General features: G+C 44.0%; 1 protein-coding gene across 1 annotated transcript in view; it reads right to left on the reverse strand.

The window, feature by feature from the left end:
* The window catches only part of LOC147691854 (maestro heat-like repeat-containing protein family member 2A), an 80,600-nt gene that overhangs the window by 11,807 nt on the left and 54,692 nt on the right, over positions 1-14,101 (reverse strand). The window contains exons 13-14 of the mRNA XM_086936691.1: positions 11,457-11,576; positions 10,334-10,432 (exon numbers count right to left, since the gene is read on the reverse strand). Coding sequence (XP_086792817.1) covers positions 10,334-10,432; positions 11,457-11,576 — 219 coding nt within the window. The remainder of the gene's footprint in view (positions 1-10,333; positions 10,433-11,456; positions 11,577-14,101) is intronic.

Raw genomic sequence — 14,101 nt, forward strand, 5'->3', positions numbered from 1 at the left:
GTGAATTTGGATGCTCACCTGTCGAAGGAGGAGTTATTAGCAGCCTTGTGGAAGATGCAATCTGAGAAGGTGCCTGGTTCAAATGGATTCCATACGCAATTCTTGGAAAGGTTTGCATCAACACTACTCTCTCACTTCCTCACGAAGGTTGAAGCTGCAGAGACAGCTTTGCTACTTCCCTATGATATCTGGAGTGCCTTAGTGGTAGCCCTCCTCAAACCATATAGCCACCTACAGACTGCGCGTCTTACAGACGGATCTCCCTAATAAATATTTAAGTCAAAATAGTTGCAAAGGCCTCAGCAACCAGGCTACTGAAACAGGTGAGACCACCTAGTGCATTGCAATCAAAATGGCTTAATGCCAGTCAGAAGCACAAGGCCTTGTCTTAGGAGGCTAAGTATGTGCTTGGACCATATACATTCTGTATCTGACCACACAGCCATGATGCAACTTGACTTTGAGAAGGCCTTTGGCCCATTTGAATGGTTTTTCCTCCACAATATCTTGAAAAATATTAATTTTGGTCCTAGATTCCTTTAGTATGTGAGGCTGTTATATATGATGCTATGACTAGGGTCAGAGTGAACAGGATTTACTTAGAGCTGTTCCAGATAGGCAGAGGCCTGCTGTCTATTCTCCTGCTCACTCTCGCAACTGAACCACATGCCAAATAGATTGGCAGGACGTGCAGGTGTAGAGCTTGAGGTATGGCGGAAAATTAGAGGGCTGCATCTCTTTGTATGCAGACAATGTCCTCCTTTATATCCAGTGCCTAAACCAATCCATCCTAAAGCTAATTGATATTCTAAAAATCTGCAAAGAAGTGTCAGGCCTGAGGGTGAACAGGGGGGAATCAGCCATATACCCTATGGTGAGTGGATTCTCCTCCAGATTTACTTCCAGACTCCCCGGTGAGTGAGAGTATTTAAATACTTGGTGTTAGACTCGTCAGTCTTATGGTAATCTTAGCTCAATCTTTTTGGCTGCACATTTTGCTGAATCTTTTGTTGTCCTTAGGACTTTGAGCACTTTACCACTGCTAATCAGTGCTAAAGGGCATGTGCTTCTTCCCTAAACATGTGTGCAATTGGTGCATACTTAATTGACCTATTTAATTTACTTGTAAGTCCCTTGTAAGGTGGTATATCATATACCCAGCCTCTGTAAATTTACTGCCACTAGTGTGCTGCAGCCATGATTGTTCCACCAACAGAAGAAGACTGTCTAACCCATCTCGGCCTGCCACTGCAGTGCCTTTGTGGGCAGTTTACTGCCACTTCCACTTGGCATTTAAAACTACTTTCCAAGCCTTAAACTTCCATTTTATTGCATATAAGTCACCCCTAAGGTAGGCTTAGGGCAGGGTGGTAAGTAAGCAAAAGGTTATAGTTTGCATGTCCTAGTAGTGACAAACAACATATTTCATTTTTCACTACTGTAAGGCCTACTCCTTTCATAGATTAGCTTCAGGAATTACTTAATACACTTTTTAAGCTATAATTCCTGATCAGAGAGGAGTAGCTGTTTCCTGTTTCATATGTTTGGAATGGTAGTGATAAACCCTACTTACTGGTGACGTTGAATTTAACATTACTATTTTAGAAATGCCACTTTTAGAAAGTGGACATTTCTCTGCACTTACTGCTTTGTGTGCCTAACAGCCCGTCTCCAATGCATGTCTGGGGTGGCGGACAGCTATTCTTTGTGCATTCCCTCTAGACAGCCACAACACAGGAAGGATAGGTGGGTTTGAGTACCCATCTACATACATCTGCATTCTGATGGCCTTGCCTGGGCTGGATGGAATGGAGAGATTAACACTTCACTTGAATAGGTAGTATCCTGTCCCCACACAAAGGACCGATTACCCCCCACAGATAGCCTCTCAGACAGGTCTGGCCTGTAAGGGGAACATGTGCATTTAAGAGAGCCATGTCTAAACTGGGGTGGCTGAGTGAGCTAAAGAATGGTGATGGATTAAACCCAGATCAGCTGACTGGGGGTGAGTGTTTGATTTGCTCAAACGCTCCGTCCATCATCCCCTTTTGTATCGCTTTGTTCGCCCTAGGTTGGCAGATTATGCTCAGACGTGAGTCCATTGCTCACTTGGCCACTGGATTCAAGATAGCCTGGCTGATGACGATTATGAATCCGAAACCGGTCCCAGGATGCTTGTTTCCGGACCAGGGAAGACATGGCTTGGCAGTTCGGGCTGGACTGTTCCCATGAGGCACAGGGTCAGACTGATTTGCATATGGCCAATTTCTGAACTGGAGTGGCTGAGTGAGCTAAAGAATGGTGATGGATTAAACCCAGATCAGTTGAATGGGGGTGAGTGTTTGATTTGCTCAAATGCTCTGTCCATCATCCCCTTTTGTATCGCTTTGTTTGCCCTAAGTTGGCAGGGTATGCTCAGACGTTAGTCCCTTTGTCACTTGGCACTGGATTCAAGATAGCCTGGCTGATGAGGATTATGAATCCGAAACCGGTCTCAGGATGCTTGTTTCCGGTCCAGGGAAACAATGGCTTGGCAGTTCGGGCTGGACTGTTCCCATGAGGCACAGGGTCAGACTGATTTGCATATGGCTATGTCTGAACTGGGGTGGCTGAGTGAGCTAAAGAATGGTGATGGAATAAACCCAGTTCAGTTGACTGGGAGCGAGTGTTTGATTTGCTCAAACGCTCCGTCCATCATCCGCTTTTGTATCGCTCCATTTAAGAGAGCTGCCTTGAAGTCACCCCAGGCCACAACAAAGGCACTTTTGGGTATAAGTACTGGGTTTCTGACCATCCCCCCCAAAAACAAATTAGGCACTTCTAGATCTTGAACTTGAATTTTTGTTACAAGGACTGTTATGCTGCTTAAATAACTAATCTTTGGACTGCAGGCTTGGAAGGTTTGCTTTTCTCTTGTGTTCCCTGCTGTCTGCTGCTCTTTGACTGCTGGAGGAGAGCTGGACTCTACCTTTCCTCCAAGTGATCTTCAAGGGCTTGTTGGCTTGCCTCCTCTTGCTTGAGACTCAGGGATAGCAAAGTTTCTACCCCTACTCCTACTCCTGAACTCACTGGATGTAGCCCAGATACTTGCTGTGCGGAATTTGACGCATCTTCTGTCTGTGTATATCACAACGGGTGCATCGATCCGGTTGCGCAAGTAAAATGAGCACATCACATTGGAACCAGCACTTTGCCTTCAGAGATCGATGCATCAGACAGAGTACACCGCCACTGTTGCTTGGTGAGATTGATGCATCCCCTTGACTGCGTGGTAGAATCCAATGCGACAAATTGTTCGACACCTCTTGACTCCAGTACCCATTTTCGGAGCTGACCCATCACCTTCACTAGATGGCGCAGATCGACTCATCTCGCTGTTTGCGATCAGGAAAGGTGCTTTGTTCACTAGGTTTTGCGTGGATTCTTAGCTGGCCTGCACTTCCATGAGGTCAGCCTGATATTTGACTTTGACCTGGTCCAGCATGACTTAAAGTAACCTTTTTAACACTGCTTGCTTCTAAGCACTTTACTGCGTTTATGCTTTTAAAATTCAATATCTCAAAGTCTGTACATTGTATTTTTGTCATTTTTCTTATTTTGTTAATAATATGATAAACTGCTTTTTTTCTCAACCTGTTTGGAGTCTTTTTATGGTATATTCATTGTGTTACTGTGTGTGTGTTGCACAAATACTTTACACATTGCCTCTTTAGATAAGCCTCACCAGAGGGTGAGCACAGGTTATCTTTAAGTGTGGATCTAGCTTACCCTGACCAAGATTATGGCTTCTGCTTGAACAGGGTGCATACTTTTGCCAATCAGAATCCAATTGTCTAACATTAGAGCATGTGCATATCAAGAGACCCACAGAAACTCTGGGACAGGAAAATTACCCCTTTGACTTGCAAAGTTAAGGGATATATGGCAAGATGGAGTTCCCTCCCCGATCATTATGTAGCGTATAGCCCTCTTCAAAATAGTGGCCTTGCCAAAGCTGTTATAAGTTTTGCAACACTAGCCCCACAAAATCTGTACCCATTAATTTACAACCCTACTGGCCAACATCAATAGCTACAAGTAGGGAGGATCTGCACTGTGAATCTCCCATAAGAAGTGCATACAATCCCCTTATGATGGCAGACTAGGGGCAGTAGACATCAGACTGTATTACTAGTCGGTCCACCTGCTTGCAGTTAATGACTGGATCTTTTGGGATCGGGGGGACCCAGCTACGAGATTCGAGCGGACTCTCTTAACCGGGCAGGGCCCAGGGTTTTGGCTGTATGGGGAGTCCCCCCTGCCCTCTCTCCCGGCTATTTCAGCCATTCCTGTGATTATCTGGCAAGAGGCACTGCAGTAGGTTGGATAGTGGAGGGTGCCCACTAGGAATAAGCCACTGTGGATTAGTACATGGCTATCGGAAACGGTAGGGGTCCAGGGCACTGAGATAAGTTGGGGATCCCTAAATTGGGAGATGTCTGGCAGACACACCATATGATGTTCTATGATCCACTCAAAGCTGAATACCATTAACACATATCCCAGTTCTTTCTTTATCTTACAGCGCTGACATGCACCAGTTAGGCTTCTAGACACACACCAACTAGAATCAGCAAAGGAATACAAATACTTGGGTGTTCTACTAAATAACAAAGGCTCCTTCAACCCTCATATGGAAACACTAAAACAAAAAGGTAATACAATATTCTTTGCCAAGAAAACGTTTAAAAAAGTGATTTCCGGGCCCTCTCTGAGCCCTCTAATAGAGGTTATCCAAGTCAAACTCCTGCCAAAGTTAACATACGGGAGCGATGCAATGAGAGAAAGAGACACCACTACTGTGGAAAAATAATCACCAGGTCATTTAGAACAATCTTCAGCCTCCCAAAATACACCTCCCCTGCCCAAATAAGGATAGAGTTTGGGTTACAGAAGTATTTACTGGCCAGAAGGGGTGCATTTATAAATAAATGCTGGCAAAAGATCACAGGGGCAGAGCAAGATACACTGAACTGGCAACTTTGGGTTGAACTATCACTAAGAAAGAACTTACTGGTAGGAATGTATCTTAGAGATTCCCTTGGTCTGGAAAACCTATGGGCAATATCAGTGTCCCACACCAGCTTCAAGAAAGTGGTTAACAAGACCATCAAAGCACTGTCATTGGAAGAAGCCAAGCCTGCACTTGCGAAGAGAGTACATGCCTGGTATGTACTACACAACTATGTAGGAGCCAAACTACCAAAATATTTTAGTTATGGATTCAATATCCATCTGAAAGAGAAAAGTTTACAATAGAGGATGGGTATAATGCTGATCTTACCACACCTTCCACCATTGAAGAGGAAACCCAGAGACAACATATGTCAACTATATAGCCTTGGAACGGAAGATCTCGCGCACATAATTTGCAACTGAAAAAGCCTAGTGCAAGAATAACATCTACTCTTGCTACCTCTTTTTAATCTATACGGGATCCGTTCCTGCAGACAGGCAGTGCTGATTTGTTTCATATCTGTCAACATGCAATTGACCTGTCGATTTACAAAATTTCTCAATATTGCAGAGAAGAGACTGAAGTTAGAACCATTCTAGCCCAGCACATTACACAACTCCAATAAGCATTACAATACAGCCAACACACAACAAAGGATTGCTTAGCGGAAAGACCATCATAGGAAACACTTGGTCCCACGAATCTCATAAGACTAGTCTGCATTGCGGCACTTCGCACAAGACTTATTTATATGCAAATCTATGCAAGATTCCCTTTCAGGCAAAACAACATCGGCACAGGAAAGGACAAATGGAGTACAGAGCAGCTTTCTTTCGATTTTAACCCAAAGAATCACTAAATGGACATAATTGGTTAACTAAGGCCCTTTTAACCTTCATATTAACCTTGCTATTTAACACCGTCAATCCTATTTAATCACTTATGCTATTGGTATGTAAATGTTTTAATTAATGATGCATAATCAAAATTACCAATTGGCAGTCAGGCACAATGTACACAGCTCTCACAGAATACAACCCATAAGAAATCTGACTCATGATGTCAGCTATTGGTAGGAAGGACAGATCTTGCTTATAAAGAACTCTGGTGATAAACATTCCAGACCTGCTAAACAAATTGCAGGAAAGAAAGGAATCAGACCTGAGGCCCTTGGATGATAACAAATGGATTGAGGCAAACAATGGCAACTGGAGAATTGGAAATATTGCCTTGCTTTAGATTAGACCAGGTTAAATACTTTCCTAGAATGTATTACACCCCTGACAGGCTGTGGAGGATGGGGAGTGACAGCAGCCCTGAATGTCTCAGTTGGGGACAGGCCAGAGGTTCTCTTATGCATGTGGTATAGAAATACCGGTTGATTAAGGTGTATTTGAACCTGCTTTTCTCCAACCTAGAAATGGTATGTCGATTTCTGATAGCACGCAACCCCATATTGGGAATCATGGAATTATTCCACGGATGGGATGGGTAAGAGGGCAAAAAATGATGGCTGGGATAGGTTGTGTTTTGGCTAAACGTCACATAGCGGGCCATTGGGGATCCATGGGGCCTCCCCAATCTCAAACCGGCTAAGAGTGATGGATTACTGTTCGTTTTGAGAGAGTTAGAGCTATTGACATTGTAAATGACAAACTCTTTTACCTATATGTCTTGGTTTGGAGTGTAGTGGATGTATGTGGTGTTGAGATGTATTATGTGGTTTGTATTGGAATTGTTAGTTGTGGAATTGTGTGGGATGGAATTGTATGGTGTATTTATGTGTTGGAATTAAGTGGCATGGTGAATAGAAAGGGGTGAAAGCTGCACAGAATAGATAGAACGGGGGATACACAGGAATATGTAGTATGTGCACGAAGTGATGATTGAATTTGAGATGGAGGAGCAGAAAGAGTGTGTGAGAAAGAAGGGGAGAGCAAGCCACAGATGCATAAAGAGGGAGCACATGTGTACACAGAATACACCCGAAGAAGAGGAGCAGAGCGTGGGGTTGAGGGATGGAAATTGTTTGAAAAGACCAGGAAAGAAACTGTGCTGGAAGACATGAATTGAACCATATGAGAGAGGCAAGAACAGAGTGTGAGAAAGCGAGAGAGAAGGGTGAGAGAAAGTAAGAGACAGAGCGAGATGGAGGTACGAGTAAAAAGGGCCATATGGGGGAGGCGAGAGTTGGACCAGTACAGAGCGTGAGGTGGTACAGGAAAATAGCCCCTTCACAACTGGGCAAGTTCCCCTGCTATGCTGGGGGGCGGGGGGCAGGGGGGCGCGCACACAGCACTCTCGTGCTTATGATGAGCTCAGCTCGTCATGAGTCACGGTAGTCCTGTGCTCACCCGTTTCTTTAGAACGCTCGCACAGCAGGGGAATTTGCCCAGCATGCGAGCGTTCTAACGGTCATGACGAGTTCAGCTCATCATGAGCACACGAGCACCGTGGCTCATGACGAGCTGAGCTCGTCATGAGACTCGAAGTGATAGAGAGGAGACAGGGAGTATGAGGGAGGGATGAAAGGGACGGTGGGATTGCGAGATGGGAGGGAGTACCGGGAGTGTGAGGGAGAGATTAGGGGGCAGTGGGTGTGTAGGGGAGATGTGACAGGGCTGGTGATAGTGCAAGTGAGAGATGTGGTAGATTGGAATTCTTTGTTGCAGAATTGTGTGGCGTGGTGTGAAGTTGTGTAGTGGAGATATGTGGCATGATATGCAGTGGAATTATGTGGACAAAATTGAAGAGTGACGATGGTGGCAGCAAATGGGAAGCTTATGGGCAGGCGTAAGCCCATATACTAGATGCAGTACATCTCAATTTGAGACAGCCAGAGACTTAAAAAACATGACTTCATCTAGCTGTGTAGTTTATCATCAGAGAGATGCTTGAATAGCGCTACAATGCTTTGCCTGTGCCAGCGCACATGTGTTTTCTTACGTGTTCTCAGAGTGAGGCAGAGAGCAAGCTAGAGCGACCAAGGAGATATTGTCGTTTACGAATCGGTGGTAGCAGTATGCCCGACAAAGGGATGTATGATGTTACAACGCATACTTTTACAACGCCTACCTTTACAACGCAATTTTTACACCGCAACATCCATTACAACGCATACCATTACAACGCATGCCATTACAACAAATTCTTTGAAACTACCTTTACAACGCATTCCACTACAACGCCTACTAGATTTACAACACATACCATTACAACGCATAACATTACATTGCATGTAAGGTAAGTATTGGATAGTGTAGGGGTAAAAATTACTATTCTAACTCCAGGGGGTGCAACAGTAGGCTAAGTGTTGGATAGTGTAGGGGTTAAAATTACTATTCTAACTCCAGGGGGTGCAACAGTAGGGTAAGTGTTGGATAGTGTAAGGGTAAAAATTACTATTCTAACTCCAGGGGGTGCAACAGTAGGGTAAGTGTTGGTTAGTGTAAGGGTACTATGTGTTGTAATGCTATGCGTTGTAATAGTATGCGTTGTAATGACTGCGTTGTAATGGCATGCGTTGTAGTGGTGTGCGTTGTAGTGTCATGCGCTGTAATGGTTGCATTGTAAATGCATGCGTTGTAATGGATGTTACGGTGTAAAAGTTTCGTTGTAATGGTAGTGCGGTGTAAAAGTTGCGTTGTAAAGGTTGTTTGCCCCGACAAAGAAAATGGCTGCATGTGCTTTGGCCACGATATAGGGGCAGTGAACAAAATTGTAAATGCAGAAATTATGAGTGCTGATACATGTGCAACAGTTCATTATGCCCTTGGGACAATGCCCACGAAAGCAGCACACATGTACAAAGGTAATCCTAGGAAAATCACCTGTACATGCAATTACAGTATAATCCCATTTAAGAAAAGAAACATATGTAGAAGCTTTCTTCAGATCAGATAACGATTGTAAAATGACTTCCACTGTTGCCAGAATGTTTATAGTGTGGTTACGTAGGGTTTGCCACTCATTTCCATACACATGCCTACCTTTTCACCCACATTTACTTTCTAAGAAAAATTGCCGATGTTCACATTTTATTGAACAGGCGGCACACGGAGTGAGAAGCTGCTTCAGTGCGCGCCACATTATGCACTGAAAGGCCCTACCTGCAGATTGCCCAGGTGGGCGGTGGCCAGGGACAATTGCTTGCACTTTCAGTTCCACTGCAGTGTGGGGGGTGCAAGGTCACAGGAGTTAGAATCAGAGAACAATTAACAAGATTAGCCACAAAATAATTGAAACAAAGCCCCCAGCAATTTGCAACAACCCCAGCTGCCAGGGTGCATTATGGAAATATCCAACACGATATCACTATGCTTCTCCCATCTTTGAATAATGCTGAATTACCACATGCAACAACATTCACCACAGTTGCCAGTTCATCATGCTCAGAAAGAAAAAAAATGGAATGTAGCAAGTTACTGTTCGGAGCATGCTTTGTGAAATACACCCTGGCCTGCGACGAAGGGCCTATGTGGGATGAAACACTGGTGGGTCTCTCAAAGGAGCGAGGCAGATATAAATAAGCACGTGGCCTAAAACACATGAGCTAAAAATATGTGCTTTTGCATAGTGTGCCGCCCCAGTGAAATTTTGGTACTTCTGTCATTGCATCCATATATATACTACAGCAAGTAACATTGCATATACAACAAGCCAGGGCTGTCGGCTTTGTCAATGGTATGTATTTCTGTTGGCAGTACCAGTTGCCTCCTGGCCAGGACCAGTCACTATATCAGCAGCAGTTTTGAACACAGTAAGCTGTGTGCTATGGAATATATCCTCATCCCTGTCCCTTCCCTCAATGTTGCTGTATTCTGTATTCTGGGGATTCAGAGCCCAGCCTGACGTTTGCTCCTGAGCACCTCGCCACCCTTGAGTCCAGGGCCTGGTCTTAGACCCGGTCTTGTATTGTACACCCACATTCCTAAATATGAGTTGTCTTGGAGAGCGGTCTTTCCGTCTGTGCTCTATCACTTATGAAGTCATGAGTAATCCAAAGGAGGAAGTGAAGGTTGAATTACTTGTCATTAATGGTGAATTTAAGAGTTTGTTGCATTTGGTATCATAAGTGCCATCAAAATAAATTTTTTAAACAAATTTCAATATTTTTTCAACAAATGTTATGTACACATCAGGCACGGGAGGCTGCACTGGCCATCTATTTGATACATTTTTGTTTTCAGTATTGTAGACCACATAAGTCTTTAGACATATTTTTGGTTTTTTCCTTGTAAACTTTTATCTAATTTTAAAATACACTTTTGCAAATGTGAACCGCTGCTGCTGGGAAAAGTTCAAAATATGACACAGAAAGAGATGCATGGTTCTTACCTGCTCAGTAGCTAAAAGGGAACCCTTGAACTCTTCAAGTACTTGACGGCATTCGAATTCATGAACTCTGGCACATGTTTGAAAGCCAATTACTATATCCTGCAAAGAATGAAAGACAACTCACAGCCTCAGGGACACATTAACCAAACACAGATATTTAGGACAAGAGATTCCATATTAGAAAGAAAAGCTAAAGATGAGGTTCTTGATTGGACCTTCAGTGTTTACAACTGGCATTGGCGAATGATTCTCCACTACTAAAGCAAATATATTCAGTGCCCAGAAAGCATGATTTAAGGATACTCTTATACAACTATGCTGGAGTGTCCTTACCATGGGACTGAAGAAGCATCTTTGGATAAGAAGATAAGAGTTCAATCATTATCTTTGCTCCGTCACTAGATTCTCTTTTTAGTGTTTCACATAAAGGCACTGCAAGCAAAGTTCAGTTCACAAGCTTTTTTTGGAACGAAGGAGTGAGATTTCTTAATCATGAGGGCTTATCCTTTCTTCCTAAAGCCTACTGTGCAGGGATTACACCAGATTCGGCTTTGCCTTCAATCCTTGAGAACTCCCCCCTGACAACAGGTAGAAACAGACAGCTCTGTTGTCTTTTTAGTAGGTCTCTCTGAGAGAATCATTTCAAAGCTTTTACATAGCTTTAGACCTTCCTCCGCTTTATGTGCTATATTGATTAAACTTGGCTAATCTTATTCAATCACTTGCATCTATCAGAAGAGATCACCTAAAGAGGCGCCTAACTATCCCTGATGAAATGCAGCAGTGACCACTGAACAAAGGAACTATTAGTCTAGTTTCTGCTAGTTTAGTCCTCATCTACTCTGTGGAGGGTTTTCAGTCTGATATGATTTGGCTATCCATGGAGTAGATATCACACTTATGGATGAGAGTAAGTGCTGAGTGAGGAAGGTTTCACCGGTCATCATTAATTTACCGTTAAGCTCCTGTAATGAAGTTACAAACCTGAACAATGTACACCCAGATGCTCCTCAGTCCCTTATGACTTCCTTCTCAACATGTGTCTGTTCTGGTCGTACAGGGGGACATTTTATCTCAGGGGAATAGATCTATGATTATTGTAAGAAATACACTTGGTACTTACTGAATGGTTAGGAGTTAAGATGAAGCGGGCAGATAAGAACATGCGTCGAAGGTTGTGTAAGATCAGCTCTGTATCATCACAGACGGCGAGGCACTTACCGATGCACCGGAAAATAAAACCCTAATATGGGAGTGAATTAAAGACAGTCCGAGTTCAGAATAAGCAGCAACTCTTGCCCACTCTATGAGAGTCTTACTTATAGAGGAGCATTCATCTTTGATTAAACTCTACACACGTTGTCTCTCACTTTGAAATTGCTTTTAATGAGTTGAGAGAAATGTTTATTATGTAATGTTATGTTATATCTTATGGACGTTGTAAAAATTCGTACATGGCCATGAATATGACTCAAAATAACAAAAAGGGGGAGGGGGTGGGAGCCAATAAAGGTCCTGTACCTAGGCTCAGAAAATGCTAATGCAAAAAGCAGTGGAGGTACTTTTCTTCTAGAAAGTGAAGAAGAAAAAAATGTTGGCAAAGAAGCAGGATTCCTAAAAATTATTTCTTGGTACCCTCACACATCCATGAGGATGTAATGTATCTTCATTGGACTTGCTCCTCGTAGGGCTCCACAAAGGATAGCTTTAGCAGAGAACTTTTACTTTTTTTGCCGTCTGATGAGAAGTGCTAGTGTGAGGGCGTTTTGAATGTATGGGGTGGAGTGAATGTGTATATTGAAATAAAGGGACACTAAAGCTGTTTAAGACACAACAAACTTAACTTTAATGTGATGGTTCTCCTGGCAGGATTAAAAAATCATAATTTGGTAGGGGCTACTACAGGGACATGATGTATCTAGGGTGACCAACCGTCCGTAAATTTCACGGACAGTCCGTAATTTCGTCCGTCTGTCCGTTGTCCGTGAAGGATTGTTTAACGGACGCCATTTGTCCGTAATTTTAACTGGTCGCACAACCGACACAGCTTGCCCCCACCTCCCTTCTTGACTGCGATGCTGCTGAGGTCGGGTGTAACAGACTCCGAGGCAGTACAAAAGCTCAGATACCCATCAGCATTGGCGAGGCACAGCAGGATGGCAACCCTCACACCTTCAGCCCTTGATGAGCTGTTAAGAGGTGCTTGAAGGTGACAGAGGGAGTGGCGGCAGCTTCGGAGCAGGGGCATCTATTCAGATGCAAACAGCACTGAATGAGTCTTGTATTTTTAATTGGTGTGAGACATTCCCTTTCTGCCCAGGGTTCCAAATATCCCAGAACCGGCCCTGATTACACCGAGGCAGCAAGTGGTTCACTTCACAGAGCTTAATTACTGTCACTAAATTGTAAACAAACCTCGATTCTTCAAACATGCAGTCTATATTGTAATAAAATAGAGAAATGGCACAATCACACTCACACTGATTAACAAAGTATGGAGGACAATCAGTTAAATCAGTTCTCTTGGAGTATCTCCTTTTAGTACTGTACATCAGTGTGGGGGGAGGGGGGCAAAACTAACATTTTGGAAACAGAGCCTGTCTTCTCGTTGTCTTATCCAGGAGGGGGTAAGGAGCCCTCCCCAACCCTGGAAGAGACCAAGATGATACTAGAATACTGCATACCCACCCCTGTGTCCACCCTTGTGGATCCTGTTCCCCCTCTAGTGATTGCTCTTGTCCCCCCATGTGGTGGCTCCTGCCCCCCCTCCGTTTGTGATGGCTCCTGTCCCCTCCTGTAGTGGATCCTGTCTCTGCCCTGGGTGGCTTCTGTCCCAGTCCGGGAATGTCTCCTGCAGCGAGGGTGAAGTTCTTGATGGGCCTCTTCTCAAGAAGGCTCAGCTCAAAATTAATATGAAAAGGTGGGCGAGTGAGTAAGTGAAGGGATGGCTGGATGAATTAGTGAAAGGGGGAATGGATGAATGAAAGATTGAATAGATGGATAATGGGAGGGGATAGATGGATTGATGAGTGAGTGGGAGGATGGAAGAGAGAAAACGGAAATAGCTGGATGTATGGGTGGAAGGGTAGCTGGATGGGTAAAAGGGTGGATGGATGAGTGAAAGGATGGATGAGTGAAAGGATGGATGAGTGAAAAGGTGGATGATGAGTGAGTGGGTGGAAGGATGGATGAGTGAAATGATGGATAGATTGATGAATTGATAAGTGCAAGGGCGAATGGATGGATGGATGAGTGAAAGGGTAGATGTAAGGATGGATGAGTGAGTGAGTGAAAGGGAAGGTAGATGGACAAAATGATGAATAGACCAGTGAAGGAGTGAAAGGATAAATGGATGAGAGAAAGGATGAATGAGTGATAGGGTCAATGGATGGATTCATGGGCGGATGAGTAGATGGATGAATGGGTGGGTGGATGGATGGAAGGAAGGGTGGGTGGATGGATGGATGGAAGGAAGGATTGCTAAGTGAAAGAGTCGATGGAGAGAGAAAGGGAGGATGATGGATGACTGAAAGGGTGGATGGGTGGATGGATCAGTGACTGGGTGGATGGATGAGTAGGTGAAAGGATGGCTGGAAAGGTGAAAGGATAAATCGCTGGATGGATGAGTGAATGGATGGGTAGATGAGTGAATGGCTGAGTGTACAGATGGATAGGGTGAAAGGGCGGATGGATGGATAATGAATGGATGAGTGAAAGGATGGATGAAGGGATGGATGAGTGAAATGAAAGATGGAAGGATACATGATG

Source organism: Lissotriton vulgaris, chromosome 9, assembly GCF_964263255.1.
Source record: "Lissotriton vulgaris chromosome 9, aLisVul1.2, whole genome shotgun sequence".
Lineage (NCBI taxonomy): Eukaryota > Metazoa > Chordata > Amphibia > Caudata > Salamandridae > Lissotriton > Lissotriton vulgaris.